At 41.1% G+C, this 25,663-nt stretch overlaps 1 protein-coding gene across 1 annotated transcript in view; it reads left to right on the top strand.

Moving 5' to 3' along the window:
* Positions 1-25,663, top strand: part of ADAMTSL1 (ADAMTS like 1) — a 367,415-nt gene that overhangs the window by 242,116 nt on the left and 99,636 nt on the right. The window contains exons 17-19 of the mRNA XM_027766822.1: positions 1,206-1,385; positions 7,359-7,512; positions 8,287-9,412. Coding sequence (XP_027622623.1) covers positions 1,206-1,385; positions 7,359-7,512; positions 8,287-9,412 — 1,460 coding nt within the window. The remainder of the gene's footprint in view (positions 1-1,205; positions 1,386-7,358; positions 7,513-8,286; positions 9,413-25,663) is intronic.

Here is a 25,663-nt window from a genome sequence, read left to right as displayed (position 1 = left end):
TTTATTTTTTCATGAATTTTTGAACTCCCTCCTTTATTTTTAATAACTAGGGTTATATCTGGTTCAGTCATAGAAAAGCCCAAATAGCAATTACTTAAGATAAAAAGTGTTTCTCTCACACATACACAGGCAATCTGCAGTGGCATGGTGGGAACACCATCAGAAAGCGAGTCTTCTATCTTTTGGCCTATCATAGTTTCAGATGAAAGCTTAAACTTCACATTCCTGCCAGCAAGGAGGAGAAAGGGAGGAGAAAAGATGCACATTCTCTTCACGGATACTTCCCTGAAATTACACACAGCACTTCCTTTCTATCTCATTGGCCAGCTCTTAGTCAGATGTCTGTGTCTGTCTTTAAGAGAGGTTTGAAAATATAATCTTTATGCTGAAAAATCATGCACCCCACTGAAAATTGGGGGCTCCTTTGCTCTTGAAATGGCAGGAACAAATATTTAAAGACAGTCAACAGTCTGTCCCTCAGGGGGCCTCCCTTGCCCTTCATGCAGCTGTATTATAATCATTAACTTTAATGTAAACAATATGTTTTATTGGGGGTCCCTCTGAAAACCACTGAAATGAGGCTATTTTTCTTGCATCCCAAATTTCAGAGGCTCCTAATGTCCTACATATCATCAATCCTGCAAGAAAAGTATACCCAGGGAATTCTTTAGAAAACCAAGCCCTAAATCTAATGCCCTTTCAATGTGGTAGAGTAAGTGCCTACACTTAGAAGAGAAAGGACTGTCTTCTCTACAAATTAATTTCTCCAGATTTATACTGATGATAGCAAGAGCTCTCTCATTCATTCTGGAAGCAGCATAGATTATTTTCACTGGATCATAAATATGTTGAACTCTCTATTATACTAACCTTTTTAGCCAGTTGTCTTGGATGGCTGCAAATCATAGTTCAGGAGCAACTTTCTAAGATTTAAAGGCCCTGAAATTCCTGAATACTCTAGTTAAATACCTGGGATTATAGTGGAGGGTATATAGCTCTTGCTACAAAATTCATTTCAAAGGGAGAAAACAAAATCCTTTGGCCTGATTCCCGATTTTTCTTTCTCTATTTGTGTTTTTTTTTTTTTTCCATTGTTTTTCTTTTTTCCTTTTTCACTCTTAATCAGCCAAGGCTAAGGTGAGAATTGGCAGTCAGACTCCCTATGTTGGACAGACATTCTTTTCCTTCCTTCCTTCCTTCCCCAGTGTTCCAGGACCTGTGGAGGGGGCTCTCAGAAACGTGAGGTTCTTTGCAAGCAACGCATGGCAGATGGCAGCTTCCTGGAGCTTCCTGAGACCTTCTGTTCAGCCTCAAAACCACCCTCCCAGCAAGCCTGCAAGAAAGATGACTGCCCCAGCGAGTGGCTTCTCTCAGACTGGACAGAGGTGTGTATGATCCTCCTAAGGAAAGAATAAAAGAGATATAGCAGGAAAAGAAGGCACTCCCCTAGACAGGGACACAGAAAAGGCAAGAAGAGAACAAAACAACTCTAGTATTATAGAACAGTGTTTTCCAACCATTTATACCATTTTTCTAACTAGTCCATTTATACCAAGTGTGTAACTAGCTTTTAATTCTGGTGCAGGAGTTTGCAGCCAGCCCTTACTCAATGATTGGAAGCTTGGAATTGTAAATTGCTCCCAAGGACCCAAATCAGGCCTCCTTAGTTCATGCTGTTTAGGCCCAGGAGTCCTTTCAGAACACGGGGCTCTTCTCTCCATATCTTCCCTACCCCCTTCTCCTGACCTCTCTGCACCTCCTACTCCCAGCTGTTTCTAGTCTCCACTCAGGAAGGCCAAAGCCTCTCTAGTTCTTCTCTTCCAAGTTACTGGACAATAAAGGACATGATTTATTAGGGAAAAGAAGGCCAAGGAAATCCTGCCTCTTTACTGTCAGTTTCCTGGCTCTAAAACACCAACAACTTCCCAGCAAGAGAATTTGATTTCCCTGTTGTCCTGCCTTTTGGAAAGTGATTGCATCAGCATTCACTGTGCCTGGCTTTACCCATAAGTGAGAGATATACCTCCAACTAACCTATTGGTTCTAAATACTCTCTATTCTAACACTATCATAAATCCATTCATTTATACCAACTTCAACTCATATATTATCAGGCCCTACTAATTCTTTGAGCTGTGTTCAATTCCTCGCTTTCCATAGGTCCATGTGTCCTCCATAGAGAAATTCCTGCACCCCGCCCCCATTATTGCCTCACAAGAAAATTTTGCCAAGAACAGAGTCACTAGACATGCAGCAAAACCTCTATGTCAAAAACATATTTGAGAGCTTTCCCTTTCTTGCATATAAGCATTTTAGTTGACCTTCCTGACCCCACTGCCTCGTTGGCATAATGTATTACATGCAGTTAAGAGCTGCTGCTGAGAGACACTTGCTTCCAGAGAAGAAAGCTACCTGGGAACATTAAGATGCCAGTTCTTTCAGCATAGTTCTCAGACTTCTTGTTCCTTGTATTATCAACTTATATAGAGTTCCATCAGATGGTGCCCTTAGGCATTGCAATTGAGATTTAACTTACATTACCATGGGTTTTATAATTAGCAGTAAAATTTTCTCTAGTGGTATCCCACCCCAAATGTCTTGAAACAGATGGTAGAATGATTGATTTTTCACATTTTAGAAACAATTTGATTTCTGGGCCAGTCGGTGGCATGGAGGTTAAGGCAGGGGCATCCCATATGGCCAACTGTGCAGCTCAAGTACCAAACCCAGAGGTCTGAAAACCACACCATGAACATGTGCATGCATGCCCAAAATCCTGAGAGAAGAATAGAGAAGGGATTATGGTTTGGCCATCCCACATGTGGGGGGGGGGGTTCTCTCTTTCTTTCTCTCTCTATCTCTCCAGCAAGACATACACCTTATAGCAAAAATTACAAACAGAAAAGAAGAAAAAAGAAACAATTTGATTCAGGATTAAATTTTAAAAGAGTGTAAAATGAGCACATGTGTATTCAAGTGTATGCATCTGTGTACATGTTCAGGGACACATAAGTAACAATTGTTCCATGGGAATGATTCAGGGTATAATATTATACATTAGAAAAAAATAACAAAGATAGTGCAAAACAGAATACAGATATGTTTGTCAAGTGATGAAGACATCCTCCCAGTGAAATATCAAAGGTGTTTCTCTCTTAAGTTGATTAGGTCTTTTATGTGTGGGATGCTGAGTTAGGGACTTGGGCAAATTATCATTGGAGTTGTGGTCTCTGGAGCATATGGAACAAGGAGAATTCAGAAAAAGTTCTCATTTGTCTCCAGATTTGTAGAAGGGACCTTTGTGATTAGAACAGACTACTGAACAGAGGTCCCATGGGTCACATTAAGTAAACAGGCTCAGACTCAGAAACAATTAAACCTAAGCTCAAAGCCTGACTCTGCCACTTACTGGCTGTATAACCTTGGGCTCACAACTTAACCCTTCTAGACCTTACTTTGCTTATCTGTGTAATATATGTATAGGTGGGAAGCTTGAATGATGCATATAAAGTACGTCATGCCTAGTAACAGTTCATCTTTAATATTATGATGTTCTTCTATCCATGTTCATTGTTAGAAAGAGAAGAAATAAAAGCAATCATTAACATTGACTGGACCAAGAGCCACAGCTGCAGGCTCCCACAGGCTTTGCTGGTCTTCCTAGAACAGAGAAGTTGCTTTTGGAGAACTCAGAGTAGTTAGACCTAATACAGGAGTGTAATTAGGTTCTGAGCAATTGATGAGTAGAAATTCCAAATATTAGGGAGAGGTGGAGAACAGTGGAAAGTAATCAAATCACTGGGATTAAACTCAAGCTGGTGCCATATAAAAGTGCTTCTGGAGGTGTTCATAAAGGCTCCATGGTGGACCTGCCATCCAAAGGGTCATTTCTTTGGCCCTCTGGCTGAGATGAGATATGCATTCCACACCCCCCAGAAGACTCCCTTTGGAGAAAGGAAGACCTGGATGATCTATGGGCGTTTTTCATCCTCAACTCTCTGGACTCAACTTCATAGTTACTGCACAGAATCCTTCAGAGACAGAGTTAAGCCAAAGTTTTAGAAAATTCAAATAAAATTACTTGCAGATTCTGTTCTCAAAATAAGACCTCTCAAAAGGCTCTACTTTTCTTTAAAAGAAACCTTTTAATCTCTTAAAAGAGCCAACTATTAAATATTTTGTCATATTTTTATGGAAGTTATTTTCCTCAAAAAATATAAAAGAAATTAATGTCAGGGTAGTCAGTTTTAGAACTAGAAGAAACTTAGAAGACCCTACAGTCTGATTGTTGTAGGCTTGTTTTTTATTTTTTTATTTGTTTTTTAACAAAAGCCTAGAATTATTTTGTCAAATGAAATGTTACTATGAACCAAAAAAATAAATACAGTTAAAATGAGAGTTATTTTAGTTGAAGTGTGGGAAGGGGTCTCAGATCTCTAATATTCAGGTTTCCACATCACATGAGAAAACCCTCAATCGTTGCATGAGTATATATGGAATACAGTTAAAAATCTCTGCTGTGGTTTAGCTTTCCTATTTTAGAGATGTGGAAACTCAAACTACAGAAAGAAGTAGACTTGACTGGACTATAGTCCAATCATCTGACTCTCAACCTATTTTTTTTAATTGGCAGTACTAAAATGCCCGTACTATAAAATTTTCCAGTTTTCTCACCTCCATTCCACCTGATCCTTGGATATGGTGCTGTCATTTACAGTAAAATCAGTGATAGGCAGAATCTGGAATCCATGATCCTCAGACAACAAAAGCAATGGGTTTGATTCTTAAGTTTCTTTCAGGGTGCCATGTATCACAGCACATTACACAAAATAGTGTCATTCCAACATGACCACATATAACACTTTTAAGATTCTTTGTTGTTGATTCTGGTTTGTTTTTTTTTTTAATTGTCATTTTTCAAGGTAACATGGCATATTGCCATGACCTTAGTTCAGGTCTTCTTCATCTCCAGCCTGGACTACTGTGGCAGCCTCCTCCACTGCCTCCCATCCATCTCTTACTCCCATTCCTCCTATACACTGTTGCCAGATTAACCTTCTCAAAACACCTCTTTCATCATGTCACTCCCTTCTACAATGGCCTCCAATTGCTTTATGGACCAATTCCAAACCTCTTCTCAAAAATTAGAAGTGCCAAAGTCTGACTCTCTGTTACCTCTCAAGCTCCTGCTTCTCTCCACTTGGTCCCTCGATTCAGTCAAACTGGTTTAGTTCTGCCCCCAAGTCTGCCTTGTACTTTGATAATGAACTCTTCTACATTTGTTCTGGAAATTTCCCTGCCTCCCAAGCTTATCCCTGTTTCACTATACCCACTCAGACTCTACCCAACTTCAAAATCTAGGTCAGAAAATCTCTAGTGTATCATATGAATTCAATCATTAGCATTAATTTTATATTTGGCTTCTAGCTTTATATTTTTACTAAATTTTAAAATTACTATTTCATCCTACAAATGTATTTATTGAGGTATAATTTACATATTAGAAAGTTAAATATAAAAATATGAGCAATTTAATATACATTTCCCAAAAAGTAGAACCATTAACAAATGTGTGCCACATAATGCAACATTCAATGTTGAAAAAAGTGACTATGGGTATATCCCTGATTTTATTATTGTACACTGTACACATGCCTTAAAAACATTCTGTAGTCCATAAAGATGTACATCAATTATATGTACACCACCAGAAATCATAATTAAAATTTTTAAATGATTTTTAAAAGGAAAGTTAAACTTAGCATAATATTTTTAAGGTTATTCCATATTGTAGTACATTTAAGAACTACATTTATTCTTATGCCTGAATAATATTCCATTGTGTAGCTATACCATATTTTGTTTATTCATTCAACAACCAATGGCTCCAGGACTGTTTTTAGTCTTTGGCCATTAATAATGTTGCTATGGACTCTCACAAGCTTTGTGTGGATGTGTTTCTGTTGGGGAGATATCGAGAAGTGACATTCTGTCTTATTTGGTAAATTAATGTTTAATTTTTTAATGACACTACTAAACTGTTTTCTGAAGGAGCTGTATCATTTTACATTCCCACTAGCAGTGTATGAGGGTTCTGATTTTTCCACAGCCTCAACAACATTCATTATTTTCTGTCATTTTTATTATGACTACTCTAGTGAATATGAACGGGTATTTCATTGTGATTTTGATCTATATTTCCCTAATACTATATTGGGTCATCAGAAAAGTCATGATGTATTTTTCTATATTTTTCTATGCAAAAATGCATCATAACTTTTCAGATAACCCAATAATAATATAAATAAATAATACTATTTCATTTTAAGAATGCATTTGGAGGGGCTGGCAGATGGCATGGTGATTAAGGACAATGGACTCCCACATGACCAACTGCAGTTCAAGTCCCAGACCTGGTAGCTTGCTTTCACACCTCCTCTATCTCTGTCACTCCATCCCTCTCTGGTCAAATTAAAATAAATTAATAAAAATAAATAAAGATAAATAATTCTTTTAAAAAAATGCATTTAGAGTCTTCCCCCTCACTTGAATGACAGTTCCTTGCAGTCAGGAACTTCCTTGCACATCTTTTCTCCATAATATCTAACAGCCCACCTCAGCTGAAATAGCTTTATAACAAATACTAACACTTGACATTAAAATATCATCATTTGGGACCAGTAGATGGCATAGTGGTTACATCACTGGATGACACATGGCTGACCACAGTTCGAGTCTCGGACTTGATGGCTTGAAACTTACACCAGGCATGTGTGCCTGTGTGCCCAAAATCCCAGGAGGAGAATGGAGGAGGAGGGATTGTGGCATAGCCATCCCCCCTGCTGGTGGTAAGGGGGGATTTCTCACTTTCTGTCTCTCTGTCAAGCACATATGTCCTATAGCAAAAAAAAAAAAAAAAAAACTCTTAAAAAGAAATTATTTGTGAAGAGAAAGGAACTAGCATTGTAATTTTTGTGTATGGCATTTAAAACAGAAGATCTCATTTAATTCTCAGGCTTACAAAATAAGAAGTGGGAACAGAATCAGAGAGTTAAACTTGCCAACTAATGAAATATTGAGCTGGGATTTGAACACAAGACTCGATTACTTTAAAGTCAACCTTGATCAGTAAAAACAGGTAAAAAGTCTAAGGCAACCTTAGAATGGAAGATAATGCTAGAGTGGCACTGGCTACAAGATGGACAAGTCTTCCTGAGGTTACATCACAGTGTTTCTCTCGGTGGCTGCCACTTTTCTAAAACATTTTTCTCATAGATTGATGCGTTTGAGAGTTCACATTAAAAGGCCTTTAGCCTCTAGTTCCCTGAATTTATGCGCATTTGGTCTTTCCTTGCCAGTGTTCCACGAGCTGCGGGGAGGGCACCCAGACTCGGAGCGCCATTTGCCGGAAGGTGCTGAAAACCGGGGTATCAACTGTTGTCAATTCCAGCCTGTGCCCGCCCCTGCCCTTCTCTTCCTCTATCAGGCCCTGTATGCTGGCAACCTGTGCAAGTGAGTAGCTCCGGGGTGGGAGGCGGGACCATCTAGCAGCAGCCAGGGCCCTTGGAGGGCGCAGGCTGGACAGCTCAGCTGGAGACGGAAAAGGCATCTTAATTACACGTGGCCAGGCTGAATTCTCCCCCTGGAAAGCCAGTTTGCAGGGGCTAGAGCAAAGTTCACTTGCCGACATAGAGAGATCTGGAAGCTGGAGGCCGCGCGTTCCTAATGAAGTCCAATGTGATCCACTCGGGGATTTTAAACTACTCCAAACAGATTTGTTCTGTTTAATATTAACCCCTGGAGTCGTAACACTTCTGGGCTCCCCCCGCCGTGTACGTTAGGTCCCTGACGCTTTGCAGGACCCCAGAGGTAAACATTTAGCCAGGGATATTCTCCTTTTCTGTCCTCTACTTCTTTTTATAATGCTGGTTTCTTTTTTTAAATGCTTTTAATGAGAGGAACTGCCTTTCCCCTGGGCCCCTCTCCAACTAGAACCCTACTCTCAGCTTCTAGGGGGCAGGAGGACCCAGCAGGGTGACACGAGGGTTGCCCCACGGCACCTCATTAGGCCTCCAGTGTGGGTTGCGGTGGCAGCTTGATGGTCCACAGCTGGTAGCCAGTGCCTCCCGTAAAACAGAGGGTGGTACATGACGGCCCTGGCCAAAACCAGCTCTGAAGCACTCTCTCCTTGTCTCTTGTGTCCTGGCCTCTGGTCTCTTCTCGTCGCCCTTCCCTCCCCCTCTGCCTGCGTCTCCGCTCTGCTCTCCTGGTGTCCGCCCTGCGCAGGGCCCGGGAGGCCGTCCACCAAGCACAGCCCGCACATCGCGGCGGCGCGGAAGGTCTACATCCAGACGCGCAGGCAGAGGAAGCTGCACTTCGTGGTGGGCGGCTTCGCCTACCTGCTGCCCAAGACCGCCGTGGTGCTGCGCTGTCCCACGCGCAGGTTTCGCAAACCCCTCATCACCTGGGAGAAGGACGGCCAGCACCTCATCAGCTCGGCTCACGTCACCGTGGCCCCTTTCGGCTACCTGAAGATCCATCGCCTCCGGCCTTCGGACACAGGCGTCTACACCTGCTCCGCTGGCCCGGCCCGCGAGCAGTTCGTCATCAAGCTCATTAGTGGCCACCGCAAGCTGGTGGGCCGGCCCTTGAGCCTGCGGAGTGAGGAAGAGGCCTTCCTGGTGAGGAAGGCCAGCCCCAAGGAGGCCCTGCAAACCCACAAACACCAGAACGGGATCTTCTCCAATGGCAGCAAGGCTGAGAAGCGGGGCCTTTCGGTCGACCCAGGAAGTCGCTATGATGACATTGTCTCCCGGCTGCTGGAGCAAGGGGGCTGGCCAGGAGAGCTCCTGGCCTCCTGGGAGGTGCAGGACTCCACGGAAAAGAACGCATCCTCGGAAGAGGATCCCAACGCCGAGCAGGCCCTCCTGCACCTCCCATTCACCATGGTGACGGAGCAGGCGCGCCTGGATGAAATCCTCAGGAACCTCTCCCAGCAGCCCGAGGAGCTGCGCGACCTCTACAGCAAGCACCTGGTGGCTCAGCTGGCCCAGGAGATCTCCCGCAGCCACCTGGAGCAGCAGGACCTGCTCCTCAAGCCCTCTGAACGGAGGGTACCGCCCGTGGCTATCCCTCCTCATAAGCACGTGTCCGGCTTCACCAGCTCTCTGCGGACCTCGGCTTCTGGGGAAGCTGGAGGCACGTCTCGCAGGCCACACCGCAAGCCCACCATCTTGCGGAAGATCTCTGCTGCCCAGCAACTTTCCGCCTCGGAGGTGGTCACTCACCTGGGACAGACTGTGGCCCTGGCCAGTGGGACCTTGAGTGTGCTTCTGCACTGCGAAGCCATAGGCAACCCAAGGCCTACCATCAGCTGGGCCAGGAACGGAGAAGAGGTTCAGTTCAGTGACAGGTGAGCCTGCAGCTGGCTTCCTTGATTGGGAAAGGGTGGAAGGTGGGCAGAACCAAGGGAGCCACATTTTGCCCGATCACACTGTTCGCATCCCCTTCAATGTGTTAGCAAAGGTAGGTCGTGGCATCGTAGGCTTCAGGGATCACAGCCTGGGTTCCAGGTCCTCTCATCACTGACAGACTGTTGGAGCAAATGCAAGGTATGTATGAGTGAACTATGTGTGCTCATACCTACTACCTACTCACCCTGTCCCCATAGGATCACACAGGTGAATGAAATACTATACTCTCTGGATAGCTTTGAATCTTTGGCAGAGCAGTGTCCTTTCAGGCCACGATGTTGTTATGTTACTATTTTGTGAGATGAACCATTGCAAAGCTTAGATACCAGGACACACTCTCCATGTGTGGTCCCTCAAGACTGGGAGAGAGGGCAACCCACACCTGCTATGCCCTATGGGTGAACCCATGCTCTCTCTGGTCTGGATGAGGCTATTTGTTACACAAAGTTTTTATCCTGAGGCAGGCCTGTCATTAATTATCCAGATATCTCTTGGTGCCTATGTTTTGATGTGACATTATCTAGTTGACAGCATGTATCTCTTCTTGAGCATAGCCATTCATAATGTAAAATCAATAGTGATAATAGAAGTAGTAGTAATATTTTTGAGCAGTATCTGTGCCAAACACCTCACATAGTCTTTTTTAGTCCTTACAGTAGCTTCAACAATATTGATAGCTGGCAAGCATAAACTCTGGGTGCTTTATCTCACTGAATCCTAACAGTGGTCCTGAGAAGTAGGTACAGTTTTTTACCCACAGTTTACCAAAGAGAAAATAGAGCCAAGTCACTTGCTAAAGGTCATATTTATTAGGAGGCAGAGCTAAGGTAAGTGATCAAAATAATCACTTGAAGAATCATATAGACTATGGCTGAGAGAGAACCTCTAAGATCCTCCACTCCAGATTCCTCATTTTAACTTTTTATCATTGATATTGTCATTAAATCGATATCTAAATACTATTTTTTTTTGACTAGTCCTCCTCTCTAGCTTGCTAATTTGGGTAAGAAAGGACAGAATCCAAACTTTCTTGTATCAGGCACTGTGCCATATTTATTTAGAAGTAATTGCCTTTGTTATTCTAGCAGTTAATCCAAAGGTTGACGTTATCATCCCACTTTACATAGAAAACTGAGGTTCAACAGTTCACCCAAGATCACACTGCAGTAACAACCAGACCCAAGGATTCAGTATTAAGTTTCCAAGAGATTCCAATAAGAGTAGCGCTGCCTACTCTTCTGAGACTTACTGAACCAATGTGACTTGTGTCCATTCTGTCAACACCTGTTGTGCCTTTGAAATGTCAGTAATATTGTCTCTGGGCCTTATGCTCACAGACCAAATAGCTTTAATAGCAACACTAAGCATTTTTTCTCTGCACCCTCACTAGATGCCAGACACTGTGCTCAGTGTCTTTAAGATATTACCTTGTTCAATCTTCCCACCAAAACCCTATGGGGTAAGTAGTATTGATATCACACCCTGGATAAGAAAGCTGAGGTAGCCATGTTGAGCTGGCACAGAAACAATGGAGACAGTTTGAGTGCAAGTGGCAGATCCTGAAAGCCTGTTCTTAACTTTTTTCATTTGCCCCTTGGTTCCTCCCAGCTCATACTTACTTTCATGGGCTTCACTGCTATGATCCTTGTAGTTTTCTCCAGAAATCTGTATAATGTGGTTGTAAAGATTGCAGTCCATCCTCTTGCGTTCTTATGGCAGCTCCCATGCCAGGTCCCCAGGATGGTAGATGCTGGCTGACTACTGCCCTGGTGCTCAGGTGGGTGGCACCCTGGAACTCACTTTATCAACGCACTTGTCATATTAATTGTTCCCATGTCATGCTACCCTTTCTACCAGCCAGTTTGTTTCTCAAGTGTAGATACCAAGTTTTATTTACATTCCGTAGGCCTCTTGTCCAGGATTAGTACTGGGTTGTCAGAAAAGTCATGATGTGTTTTTCTATGCCTCGTGACTTTTCCCACGACCCAATATTAATACCATTGGGAATGAAGACTCACAGATGACTGCGTGAGGTAGAAGATGGGAATTAATATGTTTTGACTAACTACATACTAACTGCTCTGCTCCCTCAAGCTAGGAAATTTCTTAGCCATCATCTTAGTTGATGTCCAGAAGAAACTATAACATACACACTGCTATCTCTGTTTTAGAGATGAGGAAACTGAGGCTCACAGTTATCTCCATTTCAAAGACGAGGACACTTGACCAGTGTTAGATGCTGGTAAAATACAGACTCAAGAGGACAGATTTGAACCCAGGTCTGCCCAACAGCCAGTGATGTTTTGAGTGAGCAAGTTCATGCTTGCATGAATCTCCTATATTTCACTAGAAATACTACTTTCCCTCAAGTCCCATGGTATTTTCCACCACCTATTTCCTGTATCCTTTTTTAAAATAGCACCTACATCCTCTTAGAAAGGTGTGGAACAAGACAGGGCAATGGGAAGGGGTCCTCAGAACCCTGCTCTCCCTTTGACTTCAGGGACAACATTTAGGTCAGGGCTTACTCAGAGGTCCCAACACTTTCCGTGAGTGCTGGGGATATTTGATGAAAACCAAGAATCATGGCCTATCTAAGTCACCTGGTGACCATAACAGTAATGTGGAAGGAGCTGGAGTGGGAAAATGGGCTTCAGGTTAATCTTATCAAGACTTTTAATTATTCATGGCCTTCATTTTTTCATTTCAAAAGTGAGGGCGTTGTGTCAGATCATTTCTGAGTTTCCTCCTGCTTCCTTCACTCACTCAGTCACAGAAGGTCACAGAAGGTTAAAGTATGTTGATAGATGATGGGGAGAGACTTGAGCATAGTCACTTCGAAATCTGTTGCACACATTGTTTTTGGGTGCTTTACAAGTCAGCTTCAGTGATTGCGAGCTTGCGAAGTGCTCTCTTAAAGCTAAACAGATGTACTTACTGCTGAATTTTATGTCTATATTTTTAATATAGCTTTTGATTTTTTATTATAAAAGTAATAACAGAGCGATGAAACAATTCAAATAATATCAAAATCTATAAAGTAGAAAGTGCAAGTTTCCCTCCTCTCCCCAATCCTATTCCCCAGACACCATCACTCTTAATAATTTGGTATACATCCTTTTAGAATTTTATGTATTTTATTATATAAAAACACACATATAGGATTTAGATTGTTTTAATGGGATATTAGTCATGTTCAGAAATTTGACTTGATTTTTAGTTACCATGCCTAGAAGTTTTCATAATAGTACATAGAGATCTGTATCACCTTTTTTAAAAAACAGCTGATTACTGTTCCTGAATGCATTTACCCCAACTGAAAATTATTTGGGGTTTTCTTTGGAAAAAAAAAAAAACTTTTTTAAGCTTTCCAATATGTGTTGTGACTTTCCAAATGGACAATACTGTATGCAGTGTTTTCAAAGTACTTCTTTGATCACCACACAATTTTTTTGGCTCAGTAATCTTAGAAACACCAGCAATTCTCGAAACAACACTTAGGACACACTATTTTGGCCTTTTAATTTTCCTGAGCTTTGAGATTCTAATGCCAACAGAATCTTGCTCGAAGAGGAGAAACAATAGTCTAGTGCTAAGGATACTGACAGTGCTGGGCCTAGGACAGCGGAGGGCGAGTCCTCAACCCTCCAGTTATCCAGGTAATTGGTTGGGAATAGAAGGGTAGCATTAAGAGGGAAGACACTTAAAGGATGTGGACAAAGTTTTTGACACTATCAAGATTTTCTTTTCTGGAGTTATCTTTGACAAAGTTTTTCAATGCAAGTTAATGGCGTGCTATAGGGAAAATATCTGATCTTTGACATTGCCACCTCTCCATTTACCTGGATAGCTAGTAAGAAATATGGCTGGGGCTTAGTGTTCTCTACAGTTTCTCAAGTTCTGTTGGAGAAAAGAGAGTGAGTGTATCTGCATAGAGTACACAGGAGGCACAGAACTGCCATTGGGACTGCTTTGCCATGGACTATTGGTGACCTCGTCTGGGTTGGGTTTCCTTGCTTGTCATCATTGCTGTGTTTAGTACTCAGAAATGCTCATTTATTTTTAAACAGAGAAGTGCTGAAATGCCCAGTGTTATAGTTCAGTTAGTCTGTTTTTGCTTAGTACCCAAATCTACCTCTCTGAGAGTGCAAGATTCAGCTTTCTGTTGAGTTGCTGGACTTTGTAGTTTATGAACATATATTATAAATAGCCTGAACCAGCAGGAAACAGGTCAAGGGAGGAAGTGACTGACAGAATTCTATTACTGCTTTGGCTTTGAAATGTGCCAAGGCTTGATGTGAAAGAAATTAGTTTTATAAAAGAATCACTAGCAATTCAGGCACTACTGCATCTCATCATATACGAAATTTACTGATCGGAATGAATCATCTTGATTCTTAGAAGCACATGCCAACTTCTGAAGCAGTAGTTTAAGAGTGTCCCTGAGTGTATTAGGACAGGCTGGTTCATCATAATCTCTACTTTCTTCTTCCTTGATTCCATAAAAATTGTCATACCTACTCTGAGCCAGACCTGATGTCAGATACTATGGATGAAGAAGAGAAAACTCCTTCCCTGTTGATGAAACTCAGTCTAGTTTGTAGATGCCAAGTCTGCTGTCTGTTTTCTGAAAAAGTTCTGGACTAGCTAGAGACTGAAACAACTAGGCATAGCCACCCTGTTCAGCCTGAGAACAAAGAAGCAGAAGCGGACTTTTCGGTGCAGCTATGGGGCTATGTTAGTAAGTTCTTTTCAGAAAGCTGTGCTCCACTTTATTTTGAAAATAAGAGAACTTTTCTTTAGTTTTCTCTTTGCTTTGATTGCTGAGTCCTCTTTGCTGTTAGGTAGTTGGAAAAGTCAAGACACATTTTTTTTCTGCCTTTCTATGCAAGAATACATCATGACTCTTCTGACAACAGTATTATGGATCTGTCATTGACTGGTTTCACTGCACTGTAGTGCTGCCCTGCAAAGTCCATCAGAAGAGAAGTATTCTAGCCTCACTTCATGGGCCTAGTGCACTAATGGTACCTGAGTGGTTTGAAAACATTAATATGATAGCTCTAAAGTAGCCAACTTAATCCCAGAAATATTTTGCAAATATTGGATTTTTGGGAAAGTCATGATGCGTTTTTCCATAGAAAAACAGAAGAATACATTATGACTTTCCAGACAACCTAATGGAATGATATATCTTCTAGATTTAACCCCAAGGTTATTAATTGTGAAATGTTATATCAAACTTAATATATCTATTCAGATTATTCTAGAATTAGGTTCTATTTGCCTGTCTCATATTCTAAGGTTGTATGCAACATGCATAGCTCTAGGGGAAAAAACCCTCTCCCCCAATCCCTTGAAATAACTTTTTTTCATGTTTTCTCAAATAGGGGAAAGTTGTCTCTTAAAACATGCCTTATCTAATTTGGCCTCTCAGAATCATTCACACCAGGCTAACCACGTTGTCTTGAAAACATTTTTCTTTCTACTTTAAAAACACACGTACTTTGGGACCAGCAGGTGGCATAATGGTTACATCACTGGATTCCCACACAGTCGACCCTAGTTCTAGTCCTGGACCTGGCAGCTAACAACTCACACTGGATGCATGTCTGTGCATGCCCAAAATCTCTAGAGGAGAATGCAGGAAAAGGGATTGTGGCATGGCCATCCCCTGGGAATGGCAGGGGGGGAGGGGGGGGCCGGGGTGATTTCTTGCTTTCTGTCTCTCTGTCTGTCTCTGTGTCTCTAGTGAATGCATGCACGCTATAGCAAAAATCTCTGTAAGGAAAAAAAAATGCACTTGGTTTTCTTCCTATTTTTCTGGCTGTTCTTTCTCATTCTTTGTGACTTCCTCAACATACCTCTTAGTAAGCCCTAAGAGATTCCCTCTATAGACACTAATGATTCTCATGGCTCCAGAGCTCACCTTCACCTTGGTAATTACCATGTATCTAGCATAGACCAAGTCCCTTTTATGATACACGTGCACAGTCTTCACAAAGTTCACAGACAATGGAGAAACTATACACATATTTCAAAACTTTTCACACCAAAACAAATTCATACTTTAATTCTGTTTGTTCACAAACTTTTGAAGGCCCCTCATATATATATACTGTCTTAGATATCCCTACCTAGAGGCGCCCCAAAAAGAGCAATTCAATAAGAGGGAATTTCAAAGAGTTCATGGAAAGATGGAATTAATGTATGAGTTTAATTTTGATGCAAAAAAATTGTTTAATTCATAGTTCTTTCATAACATACATTGTCCATGAACTCTTGGACAAGCCCTCACATATGTAAAATCTAAACTCTTATATTCCTATTTCCTTGAAATGTACCCCAATTCATCTAGCTTCCCAAGTCAAAAACTGTTTGCATTCCTCCTTCATCAGTCTCTAAATCTAGACCATTCTTGATCTTCAGTGGCACTTGAATTTCTCCCACTTTTCCCTCTTCTGATCATCTATTCGTTGATTTCATTCATCAACTCTAAATGGTTGCAATAATCTCCTAACCCTGTATTTGCCTTCTTTAGATCAGGGATTGGCAAATTGCAGCCAGTGTCTTTAACATCTTTTAAAGGGTTATTAGGAATGGTTTTTAAAGAGACAATGAAATTGAGTACAGATCTGTTCAGTTAATTTGCTGAAGGTCTTATACTTGATATATGTTAGATCTGGGACTCAAACTCGGGCTATATAAAGGGTTATTGAAAGAATGGCCTTTACATTTCTGAAAGGGTTATTAAAAACAAAAAGAAAATTGTAATATACAACATGAACTGTAGGAGGCCTAAAATATTTACTGTCTACGTATTCACAAAAGAAGTTTACTGCCTCCTGTTCTAGACCATTCACCATGCTACGGCCAGAGCATCTCTCTGGCAAACCTGTCTCTGCTGTGCCCATGCTTAAATTTCTCTCAATGGCTTTTCATCACTTGAGGATAAAGTCTAAATACCTCAGCATGATATGCATCTGACTTCTGTCTGGGGCTCTGGCTTCATTTCTTTCCATTTCCTCCATTTTATGGCACTGAGCTCTGCCCCTCAGCAATATCCATTTACCTGCTGTTTACAAATTTTCCTGGGAATGGAACTAGCAGATGGCATAATGGTTATGCCGCTGGACTCCCATGTAGTCGACTGTGGTTCGAGTCCCGGACCCAGTGGCTTAAATTCACACCAGGTGCGTGTGCATGCATGCTCAAGATCCCGAGAGGAGAATGGAGGAGAAAGGGTTGTGGTGTGGCCATCACCCCCGAGGGGTGATTTTTTGCTTTCTGTCTCTTTGTCTCTCTCTTCCTGGCGAGTGCATAAACCTCTCCAAAAAAAAAAAGAAAAAAGAAAACAATTCCTCGGGCCTTCCTACTGACTTTGGCTGTTACTCTTCCTTACAGGAAGCCTACTCCCCGCAAGGCTGGGTCACATGACCCCCTCCATGATCTGCATAGTACCCCATGCATGATACTCTGTCTCAGTCCTTACCACTATGTACTAGAATTAGCTGTTTGTTTTTGTAAATTACCTTCTGAGTTGTGTTTATCTTCCTTAAGATTAGATGTTTAACACTCAATCTTATTTATCTCCACAATTCTAAAAACATAATAGACATTCAGCAAATAAAGAACCAATGAATGAAAGAACAAGAAATGAATCACATCAGTCATTTGGAGGGAGGTTTCTTTTTTCTTTTTGCTGTAGGGTACATGCACCGGCAGGAGAGACAGACAGGGAATGGGAAAGTGAGAAATCACTCCCCTCCCAGGGACACTGACCACAGGGCAGAGGTTTTTTATTGCTGGGAGGCTGGTCTGTGTGATTCTGCATAGTCTGGACTTCCATACTGTAATATACTACTGTACCAGTTCCAGATTGATACTCCTAACTAAACATTTCTCCTTACCTACATGTTGTCCACTAAAGAAGTTTCAGGAAACCAAGATTCTGTGGCTCACAGCTATGTAATTTGAAAAACACAGCTGTAGGGTGAGTAAGTACAGAGAATAAATGTCTTATGGCATCTAATTTCCCATCACATCAAAGTCAATGAAGGAATCATCAAAATTATTATGATAATAGCTAACATTTATTGAGCACCTAGGTGAAGTTTCAGGTATTCGTTTATTCTTAGAATAGCCCTTGCAGGTTACTATCTGAATTTTACAGATGTTGACATTGAAAGTGAAACCTAGAGATGTTTAACTTGCTCAACATTGTGGAGCTGGGAGGTAGTCTGATCCAGGAGCTATTCCTTTTCATTGATCTCAGCCTTAAATGAATACATGGACTTACCGTTATTTTATAAGGATGTCATTGGTGTCAGACCAGGCATATATTAACATTCAGTAATTCAGGTAGTCCAGCCAGCTGGCTTCCAATTTCTTTTTATTTTTGCACATCTGTTTTAAGGATAGCCTTTCCTTCAGTTGGTATTGTTACCTCACATACACATAACCAGCACTGTGTTAACATGCACGCTATTAGACACACAACGGGCACTCAGTAAACATGACAATTGCTATATCTGTGTGTCTGACTGTGTGCATTTACAGTGTTGACGACCTGTGTATATGTGTGTTGAAAGACCTAGACCTTGCCTTTACTTTGGATAAATACTGAATTCTGCATCATATTTTTAGTTGAGATTCAGCCACATGCTAACTCTGATTCATATTTAAATAAGGTGCAACACATCCTGTACTCCTAGCCAAGGGATCCGGTAAATAACCTTTCCCCATATGCCATACCAGAGGAGTCACGTAATGTGAACAAATATTTATGTTCAGTATTCCTCCATTTGAATCCCACTCTAGAAACAGTTCCGTAAGGATAGCGCTGACTTTCTTATAGAAAAGAAAAAACAGATTCTCAAAAATTGACACTGTAGATTAGATGATCAGATTAGAAAAGGTGGGGACCAGCAGGTGGTGTGGTGGTTAAGGTGCTGAACACTCCCACATGGCCAACTGCAGTTCGAGTACCGGACCTGGTGGCTTGCTTTCTTACTTTCCCTCTCTCTGTGTATTTCTCTCTGGTCAAATTAGAATAAATGAATGAATAAATAAAATTAAATAAATAATTATTTTTAAAAAAAAAGAAAATACAGCTGGATGAAAATTGATCTTTCCTTTAATAAAGATCTAAAAACATACTGATACTGCCATGCTGGCAGGGAGGTCTTTGCTTTATTTAGCATGACTTAGACCAAGAGTGAGATGATGGTCACAAACGACCCCAGTCTCAGGTAATAGACGACTTCAAGTATTTAATCAAGATTTTCCACAAGGTTATGGTATCTTTCAAAGGAATCCAGGTAAACATAAACAATAATACTTAACAGATACTTTGAAGAAAATTCTTAGGGATGGGAGGTAACTCATAGGTGATATTCTGCCTACATGGAATCCTAGGAAAAGGGCTAAGGCCAAAGAGTTTTCACCTTTTAATCTCTAAGCCTATTCCTGTTTCATTCTCTCCTGGTCTGAGTGTTCCTACTTCATTCCTCCCATCTCTCTCATCTGGAGGAATAACCTGGAGGCCTCACCTCCTTCACTGGAGGTACATCAGTTAGCACAGAGGCTAGCCTACAGTAGGAAAAGATAGTCCGGCTGGGCTCAGAGTAGCTTAGGCACAAATCCTAGACCTGCCTCTTAGTATTGAGAGTCTACTCTAACCTCTCCAAACCCTAGTTTTCCCATTAGTTAAATTAAAATGATATTAATCAAACTAGACATTAAGTCTTATCCTTCCCCAAATAATAGTATGAATGCGAAGAACAGAAATAATGGCTGTAAAGTTCCCAACACACGTGGATACTATACTTGCTGGTTTCCATTATTATCATTTGTTCCTGGAGCCACAGTATCACACCTTCCAAGATATCTCAAAGTCAGCTTTACTCTTTTTGTTTGTTTGTTTTTGCCACAGGGCATGTATGCTTGCCAGAGAGAGAAGGAAGGTGATAAATTACCCCCTGGGGGGATGGCCATACTGCAATCCTTTCTTCTCCATTGTCCTCTCAGGACTTTGTTGGTCCCTGAGTCTGAGACTCAAATCATCTTTGGACAGGTGGGAATCCAGTGCCTTCATCACCACACCACCTACCTGCTGACCTGCTTCACTCTTACTTTGAGGAGGATCTAAGCAGTTGTTCAAGAGCTGAGGTGAAAGGTATCTAAGAAAACATAGTGTGATGGAGAATAATACACCTAAATCCAGGCATCAAGAGAGAGGTTGTTCATATTCTGCAGATTTCTTTGCTATCATTTTTGATCTGGCAGGAAAAAGAAATTTGTAGGCTCCAAGTGGTTGTACTTCCGAGAAAGCTGTAGGCAATGTTCCAAAGTAGTATTAGGTAGGAGATGAATTAAGGAGGATTTGGAACGTTTTTTAACTTGGGCAACACAGAGTATCCACAGATACTGCTATCCTTCTCAGGATGGAAGAGAGAATCAGATGGGAAATTCTTCTAGCATAAACTCCAGAATCACAGTTGTGAATAATGCTAAATGTAAAAGTTATAAGCACATGAAATGCAGTTTCCAAGTCTGCAGATAATATAAAAACTGGAAGCAGGGACAATAGGGGAGGAAAAGTTAACCAGTTTCAATTTGGTTTGGCTTGTTTCCTTTACGGAACTAAAGGAAATGAAGATGACAAATGTTTTTGCCAGTTAAAAAGTGTAAGCATAGCAAGTCAGAGAAAAGGGAATTGTCCCAAAAAATACATAAGCCTCAGCAAAGGAAAAATATTGGGAGTCAGGGCAAAAGTTGAGGAAACAAGTGTTATGAATTAGGCAGGTAAAGAGCATCAGAGGATGCTGGACAGTCAGTGACACCCAGACAGCACAAGCGAGGCTTCACGTCAGGTATTGTCTGTTCACTGGAAAGCCAGGGAGTCTCCAAAGATACTGTCCGGTTAGTTTATTATTCCTAGAAAAGTGATTCTAGAAAATGGCAGAATTAAAAAAAAAAACAAAAAAAAATGGTCGGTTACTTTTTTAAATTATTTTTTTAACTAAATGAGACAAACCAGAAGTGAAAATTCTTCCATGTTGTAGGTCAGAGGTCAACAAACTTTTCATGTAATGAGCCAAATAGCAAACACTTTGGGTTTGCAACCCTCCTTGTTCTCTCCCAGCTTTTCAGTTCTGCTATTGACAAGCCTGAAGTGGTGTGGCACTGTTCCAATACAACGTTATTTACAAAAGCGAGCGGCAACAGGCTGGAGTGTGAGCACCCTATCCTAGGTTAACAGGACGTCCAGTCAGATTCATTTAGTGCAGAGGTTTGCAGTTCGAAATGCTGCAAGCAGATAAAACTACACATAATGGCAAATTTGAGACCTTATGAATTTCTGAAGAAAAGAAAGCTGAAGGGTTTGGCAAAAAGTATGAGGACAGGGTTAAGAATGTGTGGTCAGGTGGCCTTTCCCATTCCAAAAATATTTTCTATACTTCCATCTGAGCAATTGTGAAGCTTCCAGTATTAAATAACTTTTAGTTGGCAATTACATTTAAAACAGCAAAGGCTAAAAAAAGTTGCCCTAGCCAAATGGTGATCTGAAACTTTTCATGAACCTCAAATCTGCTCCCCAAAATAGCTATACAGAAGAAAATTCTTCATTGGAAGCCTCTGGGCTACTATAATTTGGGGTTTCAGAAAGAAAAAAAAAAATCTCGTTCATAGAGGAGGTCTTCTCACACCCTTCTTTTTCCCTCCTGCTTTAAACTATTTAAAATCCAGAATATTCTCGTTAGTGATTATCCATATCCCTGAGGAACTACAAACATTGGCACAAATTACCCCCTGCCAAAAACGAAGCCGAACCACATGCCTTCCTGTTAGGCCCCAGCGGATGCCTGGATGTGGTCAGCTTAAGAAAAGGTCAAAGGTCATCTTCCACTCCTGATTCCACTGTGTACTAGCTGAGGAAATTTCTTCCCCGAGTTTTTGCCTCTTCTCTCTAAAATGGAAAAATAATATCCACCTAGTGACAAAGAGGTGAGAATGAAATGATACAAAACATATATACATCTGTCTAATAAATATTGGTTCCTATTCCCTTTTGGCCAAATTTAGTTATCCTTATCTAAGGAAGCGCTACCCAGAAGAACGTCATTTCGGAATAAGGAGCAGCCCCCACCACCTCCTCCCAAGGATAGTCCAGGGCTAATGTTCTCTGCACACACTGCTTTCACTGTGCCTGTTTGCCCCCTGAGTTCACTGTTTTCCAACTCTCATTCTTTTGCTCTTGTTTATATACTTTTCTAAAATTGCAGGATTCTGGCTAATTTTTCTCTTGGTGTTCTAAAATTTCAGTATTTGGTTAATAGAGTTAAAACAGTTATGGAAATAACAAGTTGTCCTTATTCAGAGATTTCTGAGTCAAGAATAGAATTAAGGTCATTGCCAAACCACTGCACCACATGGCCTCAGTTCTCTGCCCCACTTTTCCACTCTCAGGTCCCTGGGTCTCTCTCACAACAAACCTCTTGCTGCCTCCCCATTTCCTGGTTAATGTTGTTTTTGTTTTATTTTGTTTTTTATTAAACCTCCGCATTTCTCCATCATTCATCCATACCCAAACAGCTCTTTACAAAATCCAGAATACATAGGCTCAGACATAATGAACGGTAATGACGGTGGCGATATCAATAACAACTGTAACAAAGTAATAATAACCTATACTTTGGTAGTTTCTACCACATGCCAGGTACTTTTCTATGCACTTTAAATATATCAATTCATGTAGACTCCTCACAAAACCCTAGGTAAGCATTATAATTGCCCTTATGTTGTAGATGAGATTTTGACACTGATAAGTTAGGGAAATCACTTGCCCAGAGCTACTGAATGGTAGAGCTGGAATTGGAAGCCAATCTGGAGTTATGCTCTGAATCACTATCCACCATGCTGTATAGATATGATCACTTTGAGCCCCATTGCTTTGAAGGTAACTAAACAAATGTTCATTAAGTCTATTCAGCAGGCCAGCACTATGCTGAACACTGAAGAGGGGATGATGAAAGTAATAAGAGTTCCTATCCTTGAGGTAATAATTTACAACCTGACTGAGGAAACGAGACACTAGATTGGAAAGGACTTTCTAGTACAGCTTGGAACAACTAGAAGCTTAGAAAGAAGAGGCATTCTTGTGGATTATGGTAGCACAAGAAAATAGAACTTGACCTCGTTCTTAAGAGATGGAGAGAATTTGGGAACCAGCAGTTAGCGTAATGGCTATGTCGCTGGACTCCACAGCGTCAACCATGGTTTGCGTCCCGTACCTGGTGGCTTAAAACTCACGCCGGGCGAGTGTGCGTGCATGCCCAAGATCCCGAGAGGAGAATGGAGGAGAAGGGATTGTGGCGTGACCATCCCCCCTGGGGGGTGATTTCTCACTTTCTGTCTCTATGTCTCTGTCTGTCTGGCTGGCTGGCGAGCGCACGTGCCCTATAGAGAAAACCTCTCCAAAAAAAAAAGAGAGAGATGGAGAGAATTTGAAGACAGGAGGAAGAACCTGCTTTCAGCTCCAAGCTAATAATAAGGATAGTCAAAGAGGCTATCATGACTACAGTGACAAGTCTGTATTGGTATGTGAGGCAGGTAGGTTTGAAAAGATGTGAAAGCTACTGACTATTCTCAAAAAAAAAAAAAAGGATACACCTGTGATTTCAAGCTTCCAGTACTACACTGAGACTTAAAACGGATTTAAGAATGTGGCATAAAATCATAGTCCATATCGTAAATGGACAATTTCTATGCCCAAAACTTGAAGTTTTCACCTGACAACTGGAAATTCTAAAGAGGCAACTTAAGTCACCAGTACCTATAGCATTAGAAATATGCTGATTTATTAGATGTATTTAAGCCAGTGTCTTTTTATTTGGAAACTGTAAGAATGAGTCTGTATGCTCTTTTATTGGCTCCTTCCGAGAACTTTCTGAGGCCAGTATCATCTTCAACTTACAACAGGAATTTAGAGGCTCATTTAGTTGAATGACTTGCCCAAGGCCTCCACACACCTCCAGATTGGAGCAAGTCTCTTGACTCCACACAGTATCTTCTCATAGTCGATAGTAGAGGTGAATTTGAGAAGTGGGCTTTCCAAGGACAGTGGTTTCACAGCTGAGCCAAGGATTGTGAAGACAACATGATGCTGCCCCACTCACAGAATTGCTAGACTTTCCTTCACACACCCAGAGCTGCCTTCTTTTTGAGTAGGAGCACTTTATCACTGCACATTGCAAACGCAGTACACATGAATTAACCTCAAGGAGACTGTACTTGTGTCTTTGGTAGGACTGACCCAGGACCATTTTTATCCATGTCTTACATATATGACAAGGTTTTTTTTTTTTTTTTTTTTTTTTTTTTTTTTTTTTTTTTTCTCTCCCACTTGTTTTTTTTTTTTTTTTTTTTTTTAACTCTCCCAGCTGATTCTTATTTAATTTCTAGAATACTAGAAAAGAAAACATGCAGTTAGAAAAAAAGCTTACAAGGCCACCAGAAAAGCAAAACTGCTCCTTCATTTTCTGATTAAAAGTATAGTCAAAGGAATAAAGGAAAAGGTTTTAACCTAGTAAAGCAAAAGGGAAGTGGGGTGTTGGCATGGCAGGAAAGCAGGGAGTACTTATATATCGAATATGACCACAGTACCATGGGCTGCATAGGTCTTAGTTGTGCCCATTATATGTCCCCTCACCCTCTGATTCCTTAAATTCCAAAACAACCCCAGGGGAATCTTTCTGGTTTTGCTTGGAAAGCAGCACAAGGTTTCTGTGCCTGTACATTCTAAAACAGGCCTATCACATTGGAAACCTAAATACAAGCTGACAGAAATCAGCTACTAACAAATTAAGTTAAATTAATAGAGTAGATGCCTGAAATAAAAAGAAAACGCTTTTTCCAGGACTCTTTCTCCCTACTAGTTGCCAGGCCAGATTGAGAGACTGAAGCAAACCTCAGCCTCCACAGCAGGCGCTTTCCTCTGCCTGTTCATGCTTGCTAGAGGGCACGTCATAGGAACCCTCTCCAAAGCTACTGCTCCCCCTGGTGGCAGCCTCCAAACCCCGTCTACCAATTGTATGGGCATATTGTAATAATAATAGGAGTGGAATCCGCCCCTAGCCTTGAAAGGATTTGTGCCTTGGTAGAGTACTAGGGAAGGGGATTGAATATCTGAGTGGGCCACAAGGGCCTAAGTCACACTTGTGAGCAGCTTTCTGATTACAAGAAGAAAGCATGACTGAGCAGTTGAATCTTACATTGGTCCCCACAATGGTAGGGGCGGGGCGGGGTGGGGTGTGGGGGGGTGAGTATTGGACCAAGAACAAGAAACTGTTTCAATTCTGCCTCTGCCTTAAAATAACTATATACTCTTAGGCTAGAGAGTTCAGTTTTATGAATATGCATAATTTATAAGCATGCTCAATAAGTGACAAATTTGGACTTTGTCACATTGAGGTTATATCTTAAGACAACATTTAAGTCTTTTTATAAAGGTAAATACTATAGCCTCTTTATCTTTGTATATAGTTTATAGAATAAAAAAATACAGCAGTGCTAAATTTCATGATCTATATTCCTTCCTTCCCATTTCCACTACTGCCCTGATTTATAGCTTTGAGTCCAGTTGATGGATCCTCTCCCTTCTCTTCACCAGCTCTATGGAGATTATTTTTAAGGTGTCAGATTATGGCTTACTCAGTAGTGCCAGTGCCTGAAGAAACTGATATAGTATATATATGTGTGTGTGTGTGTGTGTGTGTGTGTGTGTGTGTGTATATATATATATATATATATATATATATATATGAACATGGATCTAAAATTGTCTGAGGAAAATAGGCCAATATCATATGACTCATTCAGTTCCTCCTCACATTCTCATCCCCCCCGCTCACATTTAATTCACCTTTCAGAGGGTTCAGCATTACTGATAAGAGGCACTGGAAATACAAATAGTCTAGAATTGTATTGTCTATCTTGAGTTGACAATTCTCTCTGCCAAATAGGAAAGCACACTTCAACTGGGTTTTAGATGTTGATAAGTTGAAATGTATGAAGGTGAGGAGGTTTGTCATTGACCATTACTCAAGTCTTAGCAAGACCAAAATAAGGTTCAGAAGAACTGTCTTCTAGCATCCTGCTCAAAGTATGCAAAGAATTCTTTTTGTAGG

This window comes from Tupaia chinensis, unplaced genomic scaffold (assembly GCF_000334495.1).
Source record: "Tupaia chinensis unplaced genomic scaffold, TupChi_1.0 Scaffold143720_1, whole genome shotgun sequence".
NCBI lineage: Eukaryota > Metazoa > Chordata > Mammalia > Scandentia > Tupaiidae > Tupaia > Tupaia belangeri.
This window is presented reverse-complemented; position numbering and strand designations above follow the sequence as displayed.